The sequence below is a fragment of the Priapulus caudatus genome, unplaced genomic scaffold (assembly GCF_000485595.1).
Source record: "Priapulus caudatus unplaced genomic scaffold, Priapulus_caudatus-5.0.1 Scaffold1, whole genome shotgun sequence".
NCBI classification, from domain to species: domain Eukaryota; kingdom Metazoa; phylum Priapulida; class Priapulimorpha; order Priapulimorphida; family Priapulidae; genus Priapulus; species Priapulus caudatus.
The window spans coordinates 150,997-174,393 of record NW_014577062.1 but is presented as its reverse complement, the minus strand read 5'-3'; the positions used below and the strand labels follow the sequence as shown (position 1 = coordinate 174,393).

General features: G+C 41.4%; 4 protein-coding genes across 5 annotated transcripts in view; all 4 read left to right on the top strand.

Annotated features, from left to right (window-relative positions):
• The window catches only part of LOC106807981 (cytosolic purine 5'-nucleotidase-like), a 20,260-nt gene extending 12,258 nt beyond the window's left edge, over nucleotides 1–8,002 (top strand). Inside the window, exons 5-15 of the mRNA XM_014810554.1 lie at nucleotides 3,004–3,099; nucleotides 3,289–3,374; nucleotides 3,668–3,731; nucleotides 3,920–4,013; nucleotides 4,283–4,362; nucleotides 4,671–4,731; nucleotides 4,968–5,093; nucleotides 5,283–5,349; nucleotides 5,507–5,611; nucleotides 6,327–6,331; nucleotides 6,456–8,002. Of these exons, the coding sequence (XP_014666040.1) occupies nucleotides 3,004–3,099; nucleotides 3,289–3,374; nucleotides 3,668–3,731; nucleotides 3,920–4,013; nucleotides 4,283–4,362; nucleotides 4,671–4,731; nucleotides 4,968–5,093; nucleotides 5,283–5,349; nucleotides 5,507–5,611; nucleotides 6,327–6,331; nucleotides 6,456–6,800 (1,129 nt within the window). The 3' untranslated portion in view covers nucleotides 6,801–8,002. The remainder of the gene's footprint in view (nucleotides 1–3,003; nucleotides 3,100–3,288; nucleotides 3,375–3,667; nucleotides 3,732–3,919; nucleotides 4,014–4,282; nucleotides 4,363–4,670; nucleotides 4,732–4,967; nucleotides 5,094–5,282; nucleotides 5,350–5,506; nucleotides 5,612–6,326; nucleotides 6,332–6,455) is intronic.
• Nucleotides 8,003–8,803: 801 nt separating this feature from the next.
• Nucleotides 8,804–12,756, top strand: LOC106813246. Its single transcript, XM_014817377.1, has 5 exons — nucleotides 8,804–9,106; nucleotides 9,533–9,606; nucleotides 9,800–9,982; nucleotides 11,290–11,433; nucleotides 12,496–12,756. Exons 1-5 carry the CDS (start codon nucleotides 9,083–9,085, stop codon nucleotides 12,650–12,652), a joined length of 582 nt encoding a protein of 193 aa, XP_014672863.1. The 5' UTR covers nucleotides 8,804–9,082; the 3' UTR covers nucleotides 12,653–12,756.
• Nucleotides 12,757–14,442: 1,686 nt separating this feature from the next.
• Nucleotides 14,443–17,424, top strand: LOC106813096. Of its 2 annotated transcripts, none has more exons than XM_014817258.1 (6): nucleotides 14,443–14,563; nucleotides 14,976–15,054; nucleotides 15,205–15,392; nucleotides 15,601–15,741; nucleotides 16,297–16,437; nucleotides 16,640–17,424. In XM_014817258.1, exons 2-6 carry the CDS (start codon nucleotides 15,040–15,042, stop codon nucleotides 16,794–16,796), a joined length of 642 nt encoding a protein of 213 aa, XP_014672744.1. In that variant the 5' UTR covers nucleotides 14,443–14,563; nucleotides 14,976–15,039; the 3' UTR covers nucleotides 16,797–17,424. The 2 variants fall into 2 exon arrangements, with proteins under 2 accessions (XP_014672744.1, XP_014672674.1); XM_014817188.1 differs by having other exon boundaries at nucleotides 14,443–14,582.
• Nucleotides 17,425–21,099: 3,675 nt separating this feature from the next.
• Nucleotides 21,100–23,397, top strand: part of LOC106811830 (myosin regulatory light chain 2, ventricular/cardiac muscle isoform-like) — a 5,943-nt gene continuing 3,645 nt past the window's right edge. Inside the window, exons 1-3 of the mRNA XM_014815582.1 lie at nucleotides 21,100–21,231; nucleotides 22,057–22,206; nucleotides 22,888–22,963. Coding sequence (XP_014671068.1) covers nucleotides 21,229–21,231; nucleotides 22,057–22,206; nucleotides 22,888–22,963 — 229 coding nt within the window. The 5' untranslated portion in view covers nucleotides 21,100–21,228. The remainder of the gene's footprint in view (nucleotides 21,232–22,056; nucleotides 22,207–22,887; nucleotides 22,964–23,397) is intronic.

The window sequence follows — 23,397 nt, the reverse complement described above, 5'->3', positions numbered from 1 at the left end:
TAAATATTATAATAATATATAACAATATAAGGAGTGCTCAAGATCGAACAGCTCATGGTGTGGACAAGTGAATATGAATGTAAAAAGTGACTGTAAGCGCCTACACTGTGTGAGGGAAGAGTTGAAACGAGACAGAGAATAGGTGTGAGATGTACTAACATTCTCCACAATGCAATGGGAAAACGGTAAAAAACAAATGGAGAATGAGGGGGGGAGAATATGCACCATCTCTAAAATATGTGAAAAGAAACGACAGTAGTGTAAAGTATTAGGATATGGAGGGAAGCTTTTCTAGGTGAGGACGAAGGATGACCGGAAGGATCCGTAACTTCACTATCACGTAGAGAACAATTGAGTTTAAAATACGAATTAGATTAAGAACAAATAGGTAGAAACGATCATATAGTGGAATGCATGAACTTTCGCTACAACGTAACGGGAGGAAGGCTTGGCGGGAAAGAGACTGAAGTCGTAGACCATCTTCATCAGATACCAGCAGGGTTGTTAGGACACACTCACGATGCTTCGCACATCAGACGAATGAAGCCATATCGGAAAGTCCCCGTCGCCATATTGAGATCAGATCAGAGGGGTATAAACTGCCCTTTTATAACATGGGTAGAATAGGACTATTCTAGGTTTTAGATCTATAATTCTTTTCACTAACATTGTACTTCAATTCACAGGTGCGTTTCTGTTGACATAAACATTTACAAATATGATTGTGGTCGTGTGGGATATTTTGCAATATATATATACATACATATTAGGGGTTAATAATGACAAATTATCATTATTAACCACTGATACATATGCATACAATATATGCAGAGGTTTTAAGACTGGCAAATTGGTACATTTTAATTTATTCTTCATGTGTTTGTACTATAGATTTCACATTGACATCTCGTAGTGTAGACTAGCCCACTGCTGCAGTGGCTAATTATCTGATTTCCCCAATAGTGTTCCAGTCCTTAAAGAGGAACTTTCTATTAATATATATTGTTGATCTGTGGGATTAGATGGATTGGTTTTAAATGGGTACAGTGCTACTAACGAATGATCTGCGTGTTTTGAGAGTCAGGGGGAAAAGGCATTTAAACTGCATTTAAATTGTCTACAGTAAAACTCGCAGTAAAAGACGCCATCGTCTAACTCGTCAATTCGCTGAATAGAATCAAATATGTAATAGAATTCGTGATGGAAGTCAAAGTCCCAATTTTCTCTAATGATAAATCCATTTGAATAGCCCCGCTAAAGTCGTTATTTACAAGCCATCATTATGTACAAGTCGTCGCCCGCAGACAGGTCCTATGTAATACAAACAACAGTAAAATCCTATCTGTATGTCGTCATCAGAAATGCCTATGGCGCAGTGTATGCAGCCCAACGTACAGCGAATTCCTGGTAAAATTATGACTCATTGTTTCGCGGAAACACATGCAGACTAGTCTCGCCCAATCCAGTCGTAGCGCGTAGAGCAGTATTTAAGGGTGGGGTAATCTTCCTTTGATTATTTACTGAACATTTTAGTGTTTTATGGCATCAGGATCAAGTAATTTTGAGATGATATACCTTAGTGCATGTATTAGTTCATGTAGATAGGAAGCCTGGCGAAATATCAGCTTGACACTCTCTAAGTCGTCGAAATGCCAGCTTTGTGAGTCATCAAAATGACAATATACATGCATAAGTCACCGTTTTGATGACTTACACATAAATCTACAAAATGACGACTTACGCGTATATCGTCATTTTCGTAAGTCAGCACAAAAATGCTGGTCCCAAAAGTGCCGACTTATGCGAGTTTTACTGTATTTGTATTTTACAGGTTGGAGGACATTTCTCGTCGTGCCGGAACTGGCACAGGAACTGCATGTCTGGACAGATAAACGGGAACTGTATGATAAGCTTCAATATCTCGATGGCCTGATTTCTGCATTATACAGGTAAGTACATACCAGGGGGGCATTGTCAGAAACAAAATTAGGTTTAACTTTTGTCTTCTAGACAGGCCCTCTATACACTGCTTTTGAGAAACTCACAATTTTACCATGTTTCTGTCAACGGTTTGTAAGAAAAACTTCATGTTAGGACTAATCTTAAGACAAATTTTGTTACTGGCAACCAGCCCCAGTTACTTAATTACAGGTTGATGGCAATTTAGTGATGTCCCCAGAATTGAAGTTCTTAACAGGAAGATGGTGGGGTTGGCATGATTAAACTCCAGAGAGAGGAGATGTGAAAGCATATTCTGGTTATGTTTGCTTCTTTGCTCAGGAATTTGGACAGCAGCACACAACAGATACCTGACATTAGGTCACTACAAAAGAACAACAGAGAAGTGGCGCATGAGATGGACATGGCATATGGAATGATGGGTAGCTTATTCAGAAGTGGTGTGTATTAGGGCTGTTTGTGCTTTTACTAACTACATGTGTTACATATAACTAGGGGTGATTAATGACAATATTTATCATTATTCACCCCTAATATAACCAAACGTGTTCATGGCAAAGCATGAATGTTACTATAAATGGTGGATACACGAATAATAGAAGCTTAACTATAATTATTAAATACAAATGTCCTAACTACTAGCATATGAATGATGGTGTGTGATGATGTGATGTAAATTTTGCTATTTATTTTTTAGGATCACGGCAGACATTCTTTGCTGGCCAGGTAACACATTATGCTGACTTGTATGCTGCGACGTTTATGAATTTACTGCACTATTCATTCAGCTACATGTTTCGAGCACCACCTATTCTCGTAAGTGCTTATACATAATATAATGACACCCAACCTGTGTATCTAGATTAGCATATTTATGTATTTATATATATATATATATATATATATGTATGATCTAATGTCGTGACTAAGTTCTATTGTATTCTAAAGGCTGTTTTGCCTATAATTTACTCATGCATTCATTGTGTTTAAGATTTTACCTGCTTAGTAACATTAACAATTCACTGTAAGATTTTTTGTTTGCAGAGGCCTCTGGTATGATAAGGAGTATGGAAATTTGCTCAAAGTCGATCAATATGGAAACATTTTGGTATGTTGTCATGGATTCAAGTTTCTTAAACCGTAAGTACCAATTGGCTATAAATATATAGTTTTCTTCTATTAAATAATGTAGAACATTTTAGTAAATTATATTCTCATTCTATGTGATACTGAGCTGTTAAAGATATATAAAGTGGCATTAGATAGCAATGGCTATATATATTAGCATAATTAAATATGGTTGATTTTGTGCAATTCTGTTTGTAATAGAATGGAGATACGAGAGCTGTATCCAAATAGCTTCATCAAGTTGGATAAGAGAATTTTTGTGCTAAATACACTGTTTAATCTACCAGGTAAGACTAATTCACAATATGTTCATTAAAAATACCATCCCATTCATTTTGAACTAGGAAATCTCTAATCCTATAACAACCTAGTATTATTATTTCTGTTAGTCATAATTAACACAACTGTGATTTCATCTTTTATATATAATGAATTATGCAAATGACTAAATATGGAAGGCAACTATAAGAGCGATTCTTTTAACTGTATATTTCTATAACATTTATTTTATAGTGTACATATACTGTTATATCAGATCATATTTTAGTGGTTTAACATTTGAATTGCTATGCATTCACAGAAACCTACCTGTTAGCCTGCGTGATTGACTACTTTGATTGCTGTGAGGAATTTCTTATCAGGAAGTAACTAGAAATATTTTCTTTTATTACATATAAGACGTTATGCCGTGCCTTTCATTATGCTACTATGTGTAATAAGATATAGCATGCGTGCATGCATTTTAGGCTAATAGGTTAACAGCAGAAAAAGGGGGCTAATCATAAAAACGGTGTAACTGGTGTTTAAAAACGTGAATATGGTACTTGTGCAGGGACAATAAGGGTGTCTACAAAGGAGAATTGTACATGTCCTACCAATCGATCTTCCAAGACATCAGGGTAGCTGTGGACTGGGTACATCTCAAGGTAAGCTAATGTTACCAGAATAATCATACCAAACATATAGCACTGAGAGTTTGCTTGCAACTAGTTTTTTGAGAATTTATTCAATTATTTATTCTTCTTCTAAAATTATTGTTTAATTGTGAAGTGTGGGTAATCACCTCTTAATCTTCATCATGGTCATGTTAGTTTACTTATCTCGAATTTGTAATAGAACTGAAAAAAATCGTATAATTATAGTGACTATAGTGACATTGAATCTTTGTTGAAGACGTTCCTTGTTTTTATAACAGGGGTCATTAAAAAAGATTACTGTCAGTGACCCAAAGAAGTATGTGATAAAGGATGATAGACTTCCTATTCTACTGGATAGGTAAACTTGTCTTTGGAAAATATTATTTTTCTGGACCAAGAATCTATCAAAGTTAAAACAGTTAACATTCATGAACTGACATGGTATGAATTGATGATGTAATGTAACCAATTATGAAGAAGTGCTGACTTAATATATATATTTATATATATTTAAACATAATTATTAAATATTAATAATAAACTTAAAGTGGGCCAGTAAAAAAATGACTGGCGCTACATAATATAATTGATTGAGTCGGTGCAGACACAGATGAATGGAAGATAGATACGCACTAATTACTTTACTGTGACCCTAATTTAATATAGGATGGCAGAACACGACAGCAAAGTATTTCTGCTAACCAACAGTGAATATTGGTATACTGCAGTAAGTATAGATTTTTAATTTAACACGCTTGTTTTGTGGTAATGACTTTCACTGTTTTGTAATTTGTCATGTTTTTGTAGAAGCAAGTAAGTGCATGATGACTTACAATGTATAATTTTAATGTGGTGGTATTAAGGAAAGAATCTGTTATATACACCTGATGTTGTTAAATACCAATATAGCTACAAGTATTATAATATACTGTAATCATATTTTGTTATTTCCATCTTTTCCAGGGCATTATGTCATACCTGTTAGACAAACCAGGTAGAAACTGGAAGACCTACTTTGACTACATATTAGTTGATGCACAGAAACCACTGTTCTTTGCAGAAGGTACAATACTGAGGCAAGTGAATCAGGTGAGATCTCAACACTTCGTACCAGTTTCATGCAATTTATCATATAGTTGCTGTGCACACACTCCTAACCTCTGTGTATAATATGTGAAGAATCATAGTATACATCGTGTGTGTATCAAAATGCTACTTGTAATATTAATACTAACAGTTTAATTTCTCCAAACTCTCTTATTCTACCGTCTGGTATAGGACACAGGAGCATGGAAAATAGGCTCACATGTAGGACCACTCAAAAAGGGATCAGTGTATGCTGGAGGTACAGATTTTTTAATAGCTATCAATATTTTAAATGTTCATCATCACTTCTAGATAGATATGAGATTAATGCCATGTAATATCAAACATTGTGTGGTAATACAATTTATCACAAATTTCACATGGAACTTTATTATGCATATGCATATTTCGTGCAGGTTCTTGTGATGTCTTCTCTAACATGATTGGAGCGAAGGGCAAGGATGTCCTCTACATTGGCGACCATATTTTTGGTGACATAATGAAGTCAAAGAAGATTAGAGGTGCGAAGTGGTTATAAATATATGTGTGCGTGTGCTTGTGTGTTTCTGTGTTCATGTTTGTGTGCGTGTTCGTGTGCATATATGTATATATATATATATATATATATATATATATATATATAGGATTTAGCATATTTAGTTACTTTGTGTCTGTGTTATTGTTACCATCTGTTATGTTAGTTTTGCTGTCATCATAGCGATGTAGTGAATTCACTACAGAAATTAGTTTAATTCCGTTATTCTGACACCAAAGCATACGGCAGCAACTGTAACACAGCACGTGTGTCTGACGGTGTGTGTCCACTAGACAGTAATGACAAACAGTTCCGTACAAAAAATCAAGATGCCACATATTCACAACAAGCTGTTTCCTCGGTGCACGACGTCTGTCGTTATATAGCCAGGATTTCGAAAATATTTTCTAACCAGTCTCGTGTTTTCCCCACTTTTACTATACTTACCCTTATTGCTCGAGTAATAGCAACTGTCTAGAGTAACGCTAACATGTCTTAGAACCTCCGTACCACTAAAACATGCACAATTCGAATTTAGATTACTCATTTTAATTTCATATAGGTATTCACTGTAGTGCACTTTTTTTGAAGGCACCATTTGCAAATTAATTGTTGCTATAATCAAATATGCCATGGTGTTACGATGTGTTAAAATCAAATTTTCTACGATATATCAGCATAAATTCTTAGTGTTTTTCAAGTTGGTGTAATCGGTAACATTTCTGCTATTAGGTGAGACTATATTTCACTACAGTTTTCTAGTCTTCGCATTTTGAAACAGTGATTTCGAAAATCCTGGCTTTAATCGGTGGCGTCATCTCTTTGCGCAGATGCCGCATGAGTCGACAGTTGAGCACGTCGAGATGACGTGCGAGGAAGACATGGGCAATTTCATCGCGAGCCGCTCGCGCGATGTCTCCGGTACTGCCGAGAGCCCGGCGCGATCGCCGCGCCGACGCCACGACAGCCTCGTACCGCACCTGTGGGCAGAGACGCCGCAGGAGCTGACACACCTGCACGACGATGACGACGAGGAAGACGATGACAACAACACAAGCGGCGGCGAGAGAAAGGATACGGCAGACGAGAAATCGTCCGAGGACGAGGAAGTGGTGCACACGCACTGCGTGCCTGCTTTCATGATCGACGAGCATCACGACCCGCCATCAGACTAACAACAATGTGCACCGAGCAGCATGGCAACGTTTATATGAAGTTTTATAGATCGGAAGTAACGTACGTTGTCAGGTGCCGACATACAGAAAATCACACCTTAATGTGAAGCATGTCATTGATTGTATTTATGTTATACAAGTATCACATACTTTTCTGTTGCTTACATCATGCAAGATGTACACCAATAGACTAGAGTACTAGTACTAATAGTCACTAGTAATAATTTTAATTGTGTGGAAATGAAATCTAGAAGCTATTTTGAGGTATATTTTAAATAGATTTAAAAGTTGTTTTAAATATATACGGGTTGATATATGTTATACAAAACATGATTTTTAAATGGACATGTAGTAATAGTTGCATGGGAAATTGCTGTGATAACATTTTAGCTACGTTTTTGCCATTGCATATTATATGCGAATGTTATGTCAACATAAAGTAAAGTGAGCGTACATGGTGCGATGGTATGCGTAGTGCACATGCGTACATGGTACATGGTGCGATTGTCACTAGAGAACTGTGTATAACCACATTAGTTTTTAATTGAATAACTAAAATAATAACAATAATAATATTAGTAATAGTGATGATAAAGCATGATATTTAGCCATTTTAATTTGAATATCCTGTTGTTGTCTTCTAAACAGGCCTACCTCGAGATCGTTATAAATTAGGTGCCTAAATTTGGTAAAGGGGTGTTATTTGATATGTACGATCGACATGGAACAAATATACACATTTAACGTAACCTACATAAGCAGCTCGGCGCTTTAGCGTCCATAACCTCAGACAATGTTAACCGCAATAAAGCATTAGCAAAACATTTGAAATGCTGAAGATCCATGGGCTTTTACAGGGACTTCGATCCCTGGATCCCCCGAGTCTGTTTTCCAGTTTATTTTTAATGGTGTAATATCATGCCTGACAATCATTGTATTAAAAAATGCAATTTTGTAATTCTTTCTATTATAGAAAAATGGTCAGAAACCATAAAGATGTCATTGTGTGAAAGAAACGTGACTGTGCAAACGTGCCAACTGCCAACTCATTCATTGCTTGGCTTTCTTATATTACTTCTCTGTGCTTACTCGCGCGCATCAGGCTGTGCGTGTGTTTACGTAGACGCTGCCGTGTTCCATGTAGATTTAATGCCTTGTATGAAATTTAATTGCTATTTTAATACATTTGTTACTGAATTATATTTTTTCTCTTGTTACTGCGAGTCCATCTTAATACGAGTTGTAGTGTGGCAAACCATCCGGGTAAAACTGCGCGTACACATTTTCGTTAGCTTGCTGGGTAGATTTTCAACGTACTACGTATTCCCAGGCATTTTCAGAGGTATTTGGGTTCCCTTTTAGAATCACCATAGACTTGTGGTTGTCTGGGTAGTGTAATTCGGTGCCGTTTTTCTGTGCATAGGAACTCGTACATTTCCGCGCGCAGCCGAAAGGCATTTAGATTTACTTTGGAAACGAGAGTCGTGATTGCAGTTCGGGCGGGGCTGGCGGCGCACGCGAGTTATAAACCTACAATGGACCTCCTGTTATACTGAGGGGCTTCCACCATTTCGCCGCTGGGCGGGAGACCATGAATGGAGCAGTCGTGCTCTTTGATCTCTCGGGTCGTTACTCCCTCCAGTTCACCCCGATTACGACTTTAAGGCCGGCGTGGCGACAATGTCGGCGTCGTAATGTTATACGTTAGTTCTCCGGTAAGTACTAAGATACTGCACTTGCATTTTAATTTCCGTACGTGCATTGCGTCTGCGGACTGCGTAGCGCAGGTAGCGTGTGTACAAACCGAGTAAATACGTGATGCCTCGTGATCTGTGCAAACAAGGTGATCATGATGAGCTAGAGAGGTCACACCCACGCGCACCCCGTCGCGCTCACCTCTTCCGCGCCACACACGCATGAACCCGTGCAACCAATAGCGTGTACAATTACGGGGAAATGTAGCCGGAGGCTGTGTCTGTTCACGGTTCGCCACATCACCGCAATAGGCGAGCGAGCGTGCGTTGCCGCATTTTGACGCGAAAGTGAACTTGAATATCTCGTACTGTGAGAGTATTTCCCGTTTGCAGTGTGCGTGTGTGTGTGTGTGTGTTTGTGTGTGCTCGCTCTGCAAGCGGTGGTGCCAGCCTCAAACGCGGACACCTATTAGCACGTCGGCGAAATAGATCATAATGCAAGCTCCCATCTAGCCCTCTTCATTCGTGTTTTCACCGACTTTTACTTGAAGAACATTTAGGGTGATCGAGCTGGTAGTTTCTAGCAAAATGGCAATCACGAGATTGTGTATGGTAAGTAATAAAAATCTGTCATAACTTTGTTGGGTTATAGAGTGGTTGCTTCAAGGCTTGTGTATACCAGCCATCGGCGTTAAAGAGGATGATAGTATATATCGCATATATTTGTCTTCGCGTGTTACATTGCAAGCTATGCAAGTGCAAATTAAGCCACCGAAACAACCAACGCGCAGCAAGTTCGTGTGTGAGCATGTGTGTGCGCCCGGGTGCCATGTTTTATACGTATTCGACGTTACGTCGTCATCGTCGTCATTGTAGTCGCGGTTATTATTGTCGATGCGATCAGGAGTCTATCAATAGACTATTGATAGACTCCTGATGCGATGATTGTGATTATGTCGATGTTTTATAGTCTCGTGCCGCCACGTCCGGTCCAGTCTTGGTTCGGGATTGTTATTTTTACTGGCGCTATCTTTCCAGGTGTGGTTTTGTTACGTGGTTGTACTCAGTTTGCTGACTCACCGAAAATCAAGCGTCGAAGGCACCGAAAATATGTAAGAAGCCTAAACTGCATACGCGTGTTCAGAATTGAGATTGTTTAAAAGCAGAGGGTCGTCTATACTTGGATGCTATAGAGAATATGTTCTTCGTCTATCGTTGACTAAACGAAACGATGTTATTTATCTGTTTCCATCCTATGTTGTCATGATAATCGTCTCGTCATGTCTCGTCTATATTGGCATACAGGCACGATCTGACATTGGTATCGTTAGGCCTGTCCAAGCACACCATGCAGCTGCAGCCGTCGGAGTCGGCGTTTCTCAGGGGTAAGAGAGAAGCTGGGTTCTCGCTGGAAGACATCCTACGCGCGGACGCCGTGCGACAGGATCACGTGCGCGACAGACGACAGGTTGTCGACGACTGCTCATCGTACGTATACAATTAGCGCAAATCTGATCCGAATCTCGTTACGATACCTTACGAAATGTGTCAAATCTTATATAAGGTCGTCTCGAGCTGTATGGAACCAGCGCTGGTTTTACCGAATTGAGTGATGTTACGCGTAGGAAAGTCGCTCGCTCAGCAGGTTGCCGTCCAGTATGTGCTTGTTCTTTGATTCCTTCCGGTGTGATGAGATCAGCGACGTATTCGTAAAAACTTAATTAAATTGACTACGTCACGAATTTTCTATGGTGAAATATGTAACTGTTTTGTTGCCATTTTTTACATTCAAAGTAAGAACTAACGGGACTAAACGTATCGTCAAACTCTTACCTGATAAGATTGTTTCACAACTAGTTAAAAATCCAAAAAACCTGGTCGATTTGATATTAGTGTTCCTGACATTAATTGCTTGCTATGGGCTATGTATGCGTCACGAGTGTATGTTCACATCGAACAATATAGTAAAATAAGAAATATAATGCAGCAATTTAACCATAAAAAGTGAACAGAATTACTTGTATTTTGTGACATTTTTTTACTATTTATGGTGACGTAATCACTTTAAAACAAAAAGAAAAATTTACATTCGTTAAAGGTAAGGGCACACGAGCGATTTTTATCGCCCGATCGCCGCGAATTTCAAAATCGCTCGAAAAAATCGCTCGTGTGCCCCTTCACGTCGACGCCGATTTTAATCGGCCGACCGAATCGCCCGTATCCAAAATGTTAGATATTTTCGGGCGATTATTTACGCCGGGCGATTATTTACGCCGGGCGATTATTATCGCTCGTGTGCCCGTGACCGGCGTATTTTGTCGCCCGATCGATTTTTCTAAACCAATCGGACGTGTTGTTGTTATCATGTGATGTTAAATGTTCTGTCGAGTGGCGTACGCGTACGCTCTCAAATTCGCTACGTCACGTGTGCCCCTTCGTGATCGGGCGATAAAAATCGCTACGTGTGCCCCTTCGTGATCGGGCGATTAAATTCGCTACGTGTGCCCCTTCGTGATCGGGCGATTAAATTCGCTGGCAATTTTAATCGCCGCGATCGGGCGATAAAAATCGCTCGTGTGCCCCTAGCATAACTGTCAAAATCGGCGACAAAAGTATTACATTTGTCATGACATTCCACAAGCCATGGTCATCGGGTATGCGTGTATTTTGAAATTCGCGGCGATCGGGCGATAAAAATCGCTCGTGTGCCCCTACCTTTAAATGTGTAATCGAACTCCACCCTGCGGCGTTGCGTTGTGGTCTTATAATATGCAATTCTGAATTTTTTTAATTAGATGTATCGAGCCACCAATAGCCATGTGTGAAAGCACGACACGTACAAAGTTTCCAACACATCTCGAAGACATATTTGGAAGCACCCAAAGAATACTGAATATACCTGGTATCTTTGAACAACCAGTCGTGCAAACAATCTGTCAGTAAGTATCGATCAATACATCTATCCAACCATTAATCCATCCAACCATTCATTTATTCGTTCATTCATTCATTCATTCATTCATTCATTCATTCATTCATTCATTCATTCATTCATTCATCCATCCATTCATCCATCTATTCTTCCATCCATCCATCCATCCGTCCGTCCATCTATCCATTCATCCATCGGCCTGCCGGCCTGCCTCTCTATCTGCCTGCGTGTCTGTCTGTGTGTCTGTCCGGTCCTCTGACGTCAGCTCGCTTATATTGCCGGTATTCTGGTTGTACGCAGTTGGCTGTCATTACAAACGGCTGACTGCGCCGTCCTACGCCTGATTTCGAGTCCCGATGTTTTCCTGGCCCATTCCCTACTCTGCCTTTGTCTGGGCTTGTCTTTGTAATAACTTTGGGAACCATCGCCTCAGGGTACGTAGCCACTACGTCATCCGGCGTAACAACCAAGGGTAGACGATGTAGTTACAATCTGAAATCCTCTTTTAATATCCAAAGCATTCAGTGATGGTAGTAAAATATTGTCCCGTGACTCGTCTAACCGGTGGCGACTAGAATTGTCGTGGTCGTTAAAGTATAATGGACAATGGTTTGCGCGACGTTGATGTGTTGGTCAGTCGAATGTTCAAGGTGCTCCCGTGTCGTTGCGGCTGAGCAAGCAGACCACTGCGCATGGTCACGAATTGACATGTAAATAGCCTTCCATTCGTATCTCGTTGACACGTTGCGGGTTAGAAGAAGTGGAGATCACCATCATTTGCGTAACCTATGCCCCAGACATCCGGTCGTTCATGAGATTGCGTATAGTTAGTTTTAGTTGACTGCGTGCGCGATATTACACGTGCATTCACCTGCGTTTACAGCCCTAATAATGACCGAATAATGATGATTGTAGCGATGATTATATTATTTTTAATAACACTCAAACACCGAAGGAGTGCCATATGTCACACACCACGCTGGCTATCTTCATATCTACGTCGATAGTAGTTATTTCAGCATTACGGTGTCTACACTGTACTTGTGTCGACTCTCTATTTCACTCACAGGTCGAGCAGCTGCAACCTCGTGCACGGAAACTGCACGCAGGAGTACAGGGAGCAGAGTCTGATCATCATCCTGCCGCCTAGCGACAAGTGCGTGCTCAGTACGTTCCTCATCCCGACCGGCTGCGCTTGCCGAGCGACCATCTTCCCGCCAACGTAACGCGTGTCTAGTCGTGACAGCCAGCGGCCCCGCGTGCGTGCAGCGTGCGTGCGTGCAGCGTGTGTGCGTGTTCAGCGTGCGTGCGGGCAGCGTGTGTGCGTGCAGTGTACGTGCGTGTTCAGCGTGCGTGCGTGTTCAGCGTGCGTGCGTGCAGCGTGTGTGCGTGCAGTGTACATGCGTGTTCAGCGTGCGTGCGTGCGCCGTGCAGCATGTGTGCGTGTTCAGCGTGCGTGCGTGTTCAGCGTGCGTGCGTGTTCAGCGTGCGTGCGTGCGCGTGCAGTGTACGTGCGTGCAGTGTGCATGCGTGCAACGAGCGTGCGTTCAGTGTGCATGCGTGCGGGGTGCGTGCCGCCGGGCACTTGATACCGCGAACTCGTCGGGTGCGGAGAGTAGTTGTCGGATTTGCGTGAGGATGAACGAGGAGGGTGTTCGTATGTGGATGATAAAGAACCCTAACACGTCTCTATCACGCTTCGTTACTGCTCGCCTGTGTCTCTCTGTAGTCTGTGCATGCGTGCGAGAGCGGTCGGTGCCATTCACATGAATTTCTCGTCGTAGATTCCCAGTTACATAAACTCATATTATACTTATAATACATACAATGATGAATATTTTTTGTAGGGTGCATCATTATGTGCCTATGCGTTTAATTTATAATTTCAGTTGTGATAAAAAAAATATAAAAAAGTAAACTATGGCCTGAACTATAATGAGACAAACGCGGATCGATACAAGAATGAGCCGTTGCAAAAAAATCACGACAAATCACATAGGAATGAGTCCGCGTCTGTCCACATTGTGACACCACACCTTATTAGCCAACTGTGATATTTGGAATGGACTAAACCTTCATATATCGTTATACATAAAATAGTACACGAATCTATATTTAATCAATATTAATAAAAAATATAGTGGCACAGAAGATATTCGTAAAGCGAGTGTATAATTTCACAATGTATTCAATAAAATATTTTCTGCTTAACGTGATGTTTTCTTGTCATTACTTGCATTTTGCGCGCAGTAAATGTTGGATATGTAGCAGAAAGTAACAATCACAAACCTGTTTGGTAGGGCGCGTAACATAACATAACCTGGCCTGCGGAGAAAGTCAACACACTATGGTTTTCGAATCAGGAAGATGAAACTGGTCACTTATCTGTGTCGTTGACATCAGCTGTAGCGAGTGATTGCACAGACACCCACTATTAAGACACGGGAGGGGGGGGGGGTTGTAGTCGGAGGATTTGCTCGAAACTCGAACACGCTCCAGCGACAGCATGCCTGAACCTAGGACGATGTTTATAAAGCTTATTGGAGTGTTTTACACTGTTTGTTTGTTCTATTATGCTGAATATAGGGAAACCCCTGCCGGAAATAGCTTCCTCTAACGTAGCAGAGTAGTCTATATCAGTGCCTGTTGCCACTAATCCAGCAACAACGTAAGCCTAAGAAAAATGCAGTCACTGAACAGGAAATTGACACTACTCGATGTCATCAGAAACTAATTCCTCCTATAAAGACGCCGCCCACCTTGCCACAGTAAACACATCATACACATTAATATAAATAACGGATTTGATGGAAATGATTCTCACTTCGGCTATCGTGAGCACTATCACTGACGACTATTCACTATAGCAATCGCGGCGGGTTCAACGAACAGGGCTGTTGACCAAGTGGTGAAGTCGGTCGGGCGTTGCGAATCGCCAGCAGGTACCTACGTATCCGGCTCTGGCGCAGGGGGGGGGGACACGGCGAGGCGGGCTCACTGAACACTTTCCATTCCCGCCGAGTGAGCGAGGTGCACAACATCACACCGGCGCGCCCAATTCGCTGCTCGTAGTCGTTTCGCGTGGATTCTGTCACCTGGAAACCGTAAGAGACGCAACGCATGCCGCAGTACTCACGGTGAGATCTTCAGAATAAGGTAAGACACTTTCGCTGCCTTGCTGTTGACAGTGGTGGGTCGACGTAACCGCGCGCTAGCATATTTCGAATTGTTACGAATCGTGTAAACACTCCGTGTGCGCGACGCAAGTGTCTTTCCGAGTGGCAGGATATATTATACGCAGTGAACCGCGTGAAATGTGGTAATGAACTGCGGAACAATCTGTAACAGACGATAGCATTTAGACATATTCAATACACATTCGAGCGCTAACCTTTTACAAGAAGTCGTGACCTCGTCTTCGCATCGTTAACACTGGCGTAGACACAGCGCGATCACTATGTGCGTCTTCTGGCAGCACGCCACCACAGCCACGGTGATTACAGATGGTTCGACCTTTCACTTTTTAAACATTGACTGCATCGTTTGTAGGTACGACGCAGCAAGATTGTCATTCGGACAGTAGCAGAGAAGCTTGGATAACAACCCGAAGAAGATGTTCTCTTCCATTGTACGTCAATTAATTAATTTCTTGATATCATGCGTAGTAAACGCGCGCTACTGAGGTAGTAAATCTATTGCTACTCTATTTAGATACCAGTTTATATTGGGTGTGTTATGTGTATTTTCGTGAGCTAATCAGTATTCGCATTATTTTTAGATCGCCTACATAAGTATCGTCGTTGGTATATCATTCCTGCCTAACGGCGGAGCCGCATCTAACGTTGTGTTGAGGGAATACATAACCTCCAAACGGGTTGACATGAACCGGATATTACAACTTAAGGATCTGGGCCTGGAAGAGCAATTTAGTCAGGATGCTTCCCCGCAGATTCGTACAGCTGCATTGTGAGTGTATTTGCATATCTTTATCTGCAGACTCGATTCGCGAGAACGCGTATTTTTGACGTCATATAAAACGAACTAATCAAGTGGGGGTATGATTTATCGCTCTATACGACATACTGCATCATTAATGCATTTATATGTCAATAGCGAACGTAGCGTTGACGTTTATAAATCGTGTTTTTTGCCGTCTTCACCGATGAAATTGCAGGGATGCGATCACCAGAAGCTTTAACTTCAGCGGAGTGCCGGTGTTGACGTGCGACAATACAGTGGTGACAGACAAACTATTTGATCCTACAACTGGACTACTTAGAAGGAAGCGCCAAATAGGAACTTGCCCCAAAGATAGGTGCGTGAATCTCACGAGAATAATATACATAAAAACAGCCATGAACGCGTTTGTGATGATTATAAGGTTTATACGACTAGTTTCTTCGCCCCTCATCTTCATCGTTTTAATTGCGTGTTCCTCCGTAAGGTGTCGCCACAGTACAGGTTCATACGGAAATAGTATCAGCAACGCCAGTCACCTCTCATTGAAAAAATATTTCGAATTTCATTCTCGTATCGCAGATGACGATATGCTGCCTGCATGAAGCGTCTTATAATATTATATAAATTATAACATTAATTAACATTATAACTTATCTTATAATTATAATATTAACTTTACTTTATTAACTTAACTTAACATTATAATATGAAAAAGAAGCATGGCATAAGCTTAGCTTACAAGATCTGTTCAATTGATGCGAAAGAATCAGAGCGAGAGAGAGAGCGGGGGCGAAAGAATGCGTGGGGGAGTATAGGTGTAGAGTGTTGTGCAAGGATTACACAAGATTAGAGAAGTTGATGAATATACCATTACTGTAAATTGCTAACCGATCTGTTTTTATTCGTATAGTTGCATCGATGCTCCAGTGCCAGTATGTAACATCACTCGAAGACTATCAAAGCCGCTCTTTGGCTACAATCCAAATGGAGAGTTCAGGGTCATCGTGCAAATGCCAACGTTGGAGCAGTGCGTTGAAATTATACACTGCAGGTGTGAAACTGAAACCAACGAGCGCACATACTCCTACACTTGCACTTAAACGCGCACATACACTTAGCTCCTTCGCTTTCTGCGAAGCACCGGTCGGCGTAGCATCCTTTTGCTACTTGCGTTATTTAATATCTTAGAAATGACCGACATTGCATTACCTATTGCTTTAATTTAGTAAATTGTTTCTCTACTTATATTACAGCAGCAACACTTGCAACCTGGTGAAAGGACGATGCCAACTAGACTACAGACTGGAGCAACTCATGGTTTTTGATCCTATACAGGACATTCCCTTCTCCGATTACATATTTGTTCCTAGCGGTTGCACTTGTAGAGTAAGAATATCAACGCTGAAGTAAAAGCGAGCGCCAGCGTTCTAAAACGTGTTCTTTCGTTAGCTGTGTCTTCTCAGATATCTTAGCCGTGCATGGGTTTTGATGTCGTGTTGCTCTGCATGGTGTCTATATGCTGCGAAATATAGTTTGTATCTTTATTACCGTGGCGTGTCATCGTAATTAACCGATGAAATTTTGTGTCAACATGAAAAACTCTAATGTGTGTGTATGTCAATATCAAATATAACGCTGAGAAATGTAAATATAGAATATTTTATTGTGATATATAATAAAAGCTACGACACAAACAGTGAAAGTATCCGAATATTTGTGTGTTATGTGTGGAGCGCATTCCTTTAGTAACTCTCGTCGGCTGGGCCGCGAACGCGAATGACGTGATGATGATGATGAAGAAGATGATAATGATGATGATGGTGATTGATGATGATGTTGATGATGATGATGAATGGTGATGACCACCTAACTTGAAGTGTATATAGATCACAGTAATCGATACTAGCGAAAAGCAATGCCTGGTATATGTGTACTTATTAAAAATCATCACGCTATCGCTGGTGTTCCTGTTCAGATTGCATTTATATACTTGCTATTTAAGCCATCTCTTCGAGAAATTAAAACATGCAAACCATGCTTTTTTTTGTTATTGAGTTAGCTTAGCAACTGCAAACGTTAGAAAGCTGGGGCCATTGACAGAAGCATCATAAATTGTCATAACTATTTATGACAAGGAGGGAACTGTTAATTTGGTGATACGGGATTGGACTATTTTAATTATCTAGAAACCGGGATATATACCAGATACCTTTTTGTGACTAGATAATAATAGATGTCAACCGGAACGCGGGAAAGCCGAAACCACGATTTTAATTAACCGGAAACTGGTAACTTAAATATTTTTTACCTGGGAGACATTAAATGGAACCCCCTCAAACATTAAAGCAATATTAATCACGCAAAATTAATTAAACATTTGAGGTTAATGAAATTTCTATAGACTGGCTCAATTCTCTGTATGTAAATGTCTAATGCAGAATACTTTGGTTTAAAATGTACACGACTCGTGGTATAGTAATTCAGGGGTTTCAGATTATCAAGTTAGCGTGTAGCTAAATTACCCATGCACACCAGGGTCTCTGCTACCTATTCCACATCCGATGTCAATCTCGTGCGTATCATCATATCGATGCAGCGGTATCTTTCGTGTTAAGATCACGGACGAACTTCATCACGGTAGAGTGAAATTTGCCAATGTCGGTTCATGGGTGCTGCACAGACATCTCACGCAGGCAGCACATGGTAGATGCTGTCCCTTAAACACCGCCCTCGTCGACACACGTAACTCGATCTTGCTCGTTTATCGGTGTAGTGTATCGGGCCTACTACTGGCGTAACTTCTCAGTACTTGGTGTGACTCTCACTTGACGCTCACTCGATTTGGCGCTGCGCGGCGGTTCTGCGCTGCTTCAATTTAGTGTTTTTGAGTATCATCTTTCGATTTTTTTTGCGGACATAGTGTACTTTAAGTTGTATAATTCTAGTTGAAGCTTCGTAAACAGTCGGCATCCATATGGAATATCCTGCACTGTACGCTAGCTGGTATTTATGCAGCACGCCACTTTTTTGTAAATGGTTGGTTTAATTTTAACTCCAAGTCGACTGAAATCACGTGAGAAACAAGTCAACGCATGTAAGGGCAGTTTGGCAGGAATAAAGATTGGCACATAGGGAGAATGTTTTGTAACAAAATACATAGAACTTCTGGTAAAAACAATTATATGGTAGCCCATGACCTGGTTGCGGAGGTACAGTTAAAAGTTGTAATGTAGCATGTTCTTTCCTGTTAAAACAATCATTCAACATAGAGGTTCGTTAACTTGATACTATGCGGTGGATACTTGCGATGGAATATATATATATATATATGTGTGTGTGTGTGTGTGTGTGTGTATGTGTGTGTGTGTGTGTGTGGTGCCTGTGCGTGCGGCGTGCTGTGCGGTGCTGTGTGTGGCGTGTCGCGTGCAGCTGCCGTGCGTGCGTCGTGCGTGCGCTGCGTGCGTGCATGCGGTGATTCGTTTATGTTCTAGATATCCAAGCAATGACATTGAGAATACGTGGACTATATTCCTGCGAATATACAGAATTTAGGCATCGCTATACATTATATTTATATTATATTCGTTAGAATAGAAAATACTACGACCTGGTAGTTATTCGTACATCGTAGGATTCCATCAGACGCGGGAAGAGGGCCAGTGTAATGAGCGAGCGCGCATATAGCTCGCTCTACAGAGCAAATCATTCGCAATTTATAGATCCCGCCGAAGAAGCTTCTGGTCATTTGCCAAAGATAGTTGGCCCTAAGCGTCTACAGTCACTAGCGAAATCTGCAGCAATCGCTCAGCATGTAGCCCCAGTAAGCATCGCGTGGCCTGCAGCCAGTCATGTTTAAGACATCCAGATGCTTGTTATATCCGGTCGGTTGCACGGTATTGCTGTCGATGTGCCCTGCGCGCAATACATACAGAACGAACCCGAGTTATAATCTGAATAAGCGCACGAAAACCGTATAGTCTCTCTGAGAGAGAGAGAGAGAGAGAGAGAGAGAGAGAGAGAGAGAGAGAGCGCGTGCGGAGGGCGTGAAGGGACTGAGCAGAGCCACGTACGTGCGCACGCACACACGCACACACATCATCTATACATACACGCACACACATCATCTATACATACACGCACTACCCATGCATAAGCGACCCACCATGCATTACCCACCAATATCGACTCTACCTATTCTTTGGCGTATTCGTGCGAAGCGTAGTGTGTACGGGAGAACTCATGTTATTCAAAGCAACTCACCCATCTCTGCGAGCGGGAACCTCCAGTACATACGCTCTCTTCCAACCTCCGCGTTAGATTTCCCTTCCACGAAAGAAAAAAGAAAAAAGGGCCTCTTCTACTATAGTTCTCTGCTTGTGGTGTCCAGAGAGGCAGACTGTCGTTATATGTCGGTTCTCACCGCAAGACGCAATCTTCTTGAATATGTCGCTATAAACTTGTTGTTCACCTATCACTGTCCCGTCATTGTTGGGTTAGCAGACGCTTGATCCAGTATCGGTGATAGCCTGCTATAGATGAGGTCTGCATGCAGATGCTCGTCTCTCACTATAAACAGATAGACGTTAACCGGTAGCAATTTTGCGGCTTGATGCTAGTAACCTAGCTTGGATAAGCGATGTATCGTTTCAACTCATCAGGTTCCTTTCTACCCACTACACTATGTTTGCACTGTGTGTAACAATGTTTACTGAGAGCCCTAGATAACTGACAGCGCAAGAGTGTGCTCTCTCGCGATATATTAGATACCGATATGCATACGAGGTAGTATAGTTCCAACGGAGAAATGCCCTAGTAGTATATGTGTACTCTTGTTAAGAGTTATTCGTGCACTCATTACGTCTTTCGCCCAGCTGTTCAATGGCCATTGATGGCTTTCGAGCGGGGTGATGGGGTTAGCTTTACGGTCAACAACAAAAAGTTAATACAATGCATTCACGTCTGCAACAGAGTTACGCCATTGAGGCAACTCGAAAGATAGAGTTACACAACATGCGTACAAAGATGTTTATTTGCGCTTCTTATGTATATATATATATATCGTGTCGTATAATAGTATGACGCAGGGAGTTCTTAGCGGCTTCGGCGCTCCGACTTAAGTAACAATAACCACACAAATATCCAAAGAATAATATTTTGCTTAAATACTCTTGGCCGTCGTTTCACATTGACTGGGCGCAACAGATGTCCGCCCGTTGAAGCAGAGTTCTACCGAATGGACAGAAACCAGCAAAACGAATCCCTGCAAACATACAAATAAACAATTCCATTGTCGGTTGGTAGCGGTCACCGGCGCGGATAAACAATACTGTAAGGCCGTGTTCCGTACGCTCTCTGACGAACGCCTACGTTAGACCTATGCCGCTCACGCGCGCAAGTTAATTATTAGGCGTCGGAGAGGTAAAATGTTGCCGTCGCTCGCATGGCCTGTCCTACTTCGTCTAGCCCTGAAGTATTTTCATGAGTTTCCGCCCTCGTCGGATTCCTATTGCACGCACGCGAACGTCCCAATATGCCGAAAATAGTCTCACCCGTGCCACATGCTGCAAGGGGGTGGCCTACAGCACCTTTTACATATGCAAGCGAAAGGGAGACAGAGTATACGATTTCAGCTATAATGGTCGGATGGCATCTGCGCAATGTGTTCTGAGTTGATTTCCAAAAATGGTGCTAGAACTTTGCCGTCTTCTTATAGGCGGGCTTGCGCCGAGGACGAGCGTGTGCATTCATCTTGGTGCTCTAGCCTCATCGTCGCTAGTCATTCCTGAGAGTGCCTCCGTGCTTCAGCTGATCACAGCACCGTCTTTCCTAAACACACATCACCATGGTGAGTACTGAGTTTCGCTGTGAACCACGACGCTTCATCGCGCATTCAAACAGAACAGGCAGGCTTCTTCTATAAAGATGCGTCTGTGTGTTTGGACGGCTGCAGTGTGCGTTTACGTGGCTACCTTTGCTTTTAGGTTCAGGTTTAATATGGCATGTAGTACCGAGTGTTTGAGATCGTCACACCTCGTTTTATAGATGTAGTTATTGGCGTTCGTATGTGTAGTAATGTCGTAACAATTTTAATTAATGATACCTGATGAGTTTGAGAGACTAACGCGCTTGGTAGTTTTGTATACGAGTGATTTCATCCTCACAGTCGCTATCGTAAATGGCGGATAAGGGCAAACCAAGGACAAGGGCAGCAGAGCAATGCGCTTTTCGAAGCAGCCTATCATTTAGCAGGATAAACATTTTGGAACTGGTTTATTCCTCTTTCGCGTATTTTAACGAGTAGGGGGATTCATTTTGGTTTCATGGGGCACGCTTATTATGCCTGCCCGTATGTGAAATATTTACTCGCTTACTAAGGATTACATAAAAATAAAGTTTACACTTTATTTTTATGTAAACATCCGATGAAATTATTTAATCATTTACTAAGGATTATCATTTAATTCCCAGATTATGATGTACCGCGTATTTCATAGATTAACACATGAATGTTACACACGGAATCAAGAGTGAATAAAAACAAATGGCATTTTTTTCTTTGCTCTTGATGGAATGCTTTTACCGTAACAGTGGGTTTGCGATCTATAATCGATATCTATTTCGGTTTCGTTATTAGAATGCGTATAGTGATTTGCCTGGAATGTATTTCTAGTCTAGCGAAAAGACAGAGAAGAAGAAGAAGACAAAGAAGGCTGAGGGAGATTCCAGCAGTGGGTCCGGAAAGACGAAGAAGAGAGCACAGCGCGCCACATCCAATGTGTTCTCCATGTTCGACCAGAGGCAGGTCCAGGAGTTCAAGGAGGTAATAGCGGAGATGATGCCGAGCTTTAATGCGCCCGCCGCAGCATATACATACATTTATCTCCTTCCCGCAATCGCTTCGCGCCCGCTCCCGCTGCGTTCATCTCTCGCCGTGGCTATGCCTGCGTCGTGTGGATAAGTTACGTGCGAGCGGGAGCGGGAGCCGGGTGACCGATACGATACGAAGTCACGCGCGCGCAGACGCGCTCCGTCTCCCAAAATAGATCATCCACACGCGCGGCACTGGCAGATGTCGGGCCCGTGCGTGTCAGAGATGCGCTGCTTCCGAATTGTGTGGGGGGAGGGGTTACTAATAAATATAGTGAGTGGTGTATACGCAAGGAGCGCTATGAGCTAATATTCAGGGTTAAATAAGTTTAGCGACGAAACCTCTCCCACTTAAATCAATCGCCAGAAAGTTGAGAATGAATACCGCCGGGTATGAGATTAGTATATTCAAAGGGGATTTTGTAATAGCTGGTTACGTAACGAATAATTAACCATAATTAAAAATAAAAACGAATGCTGTATTGTAATCTATTATAAAATTGATTTAATTATACATTTATTGAGAATTGTATAAGATACGGTGGATGAGATATTATCTTTTATAATCATCGGCGAATTATCAATTCATTAGCTTTAGAAAAATGCCTTTAAAATTATGTAATTATTTTTGCAGGCATTCACACTGATCGATCAGGATAGAGATGGATTCATCAGCAAAGAAGATCTCGCTGGAATGTTCGACTCACTAGGTAAGGATTAACAGCACAGATTATATCTGCTAAGATGTTTGATTACAAAAGCTCAAAACTACACAGAATATTAGATAGATAGATAGATAGATAGATAGATAGATAGATAGATAGATAGATAGATAGATAGATAGATAGATAGATAGATAGATAGATAGATAGATAGATAGATAGATAGATAGATAGATAGATAGATAGATAGATAGATAGATAGATAGATAGATAGATAGATATTTATTTATCTATCTATCTATCTATCTATTTATTTATCTATCTAAAAATCTATCTACACATATATATATATGCGATAGCGAGAGTTGTGCCAACGGAAAGCTTGCATTGATCTTGTTTAATGGCCTGATGTTTGTCTCTATGCCTGCCGGAACTATATATATATATATATATATATATATATATATATATATATATATATA

Bases quoted from the DNA above. Each gene is read 5' to 3' on its own strand.
- LOC106813246 (XM_014817377.1), top strand. From the start codon at position 9,083: ATGGCAATCACGAGATTGTGTATG. The intron at 9,107-9,532 runs GTAAGTAATAAA...CTATCTTTCCAG, and splicing joins CAATCACGAGATTGTGTATG to GTGTGGTTTTGTTACGTGGT. The intron at 9,607-9,799 runs GTAAGAAGCCTA...ATTGGCATACAG, and splicing joins GTCGAAGGCACCGAAAATAT to GCACGATCTGACATTGGTAT.
- LOC106813096 (XM_014817258.1), top strand. The intron at 15,393-15,600 runs GTGAGTGTATTT...ATGAAATTGCAG, and splicing joins CAGATTCGTACAGCTGCATT to GGATGCGATCACCAGAAGCT. The intron at 15,742-16,296 runs GTGCGTGAATCT...TTATTCGTATAG, and splicing joins GGAACTTGCCCCAAAGATAG to TTGCATCGATGCTCCAGTGC.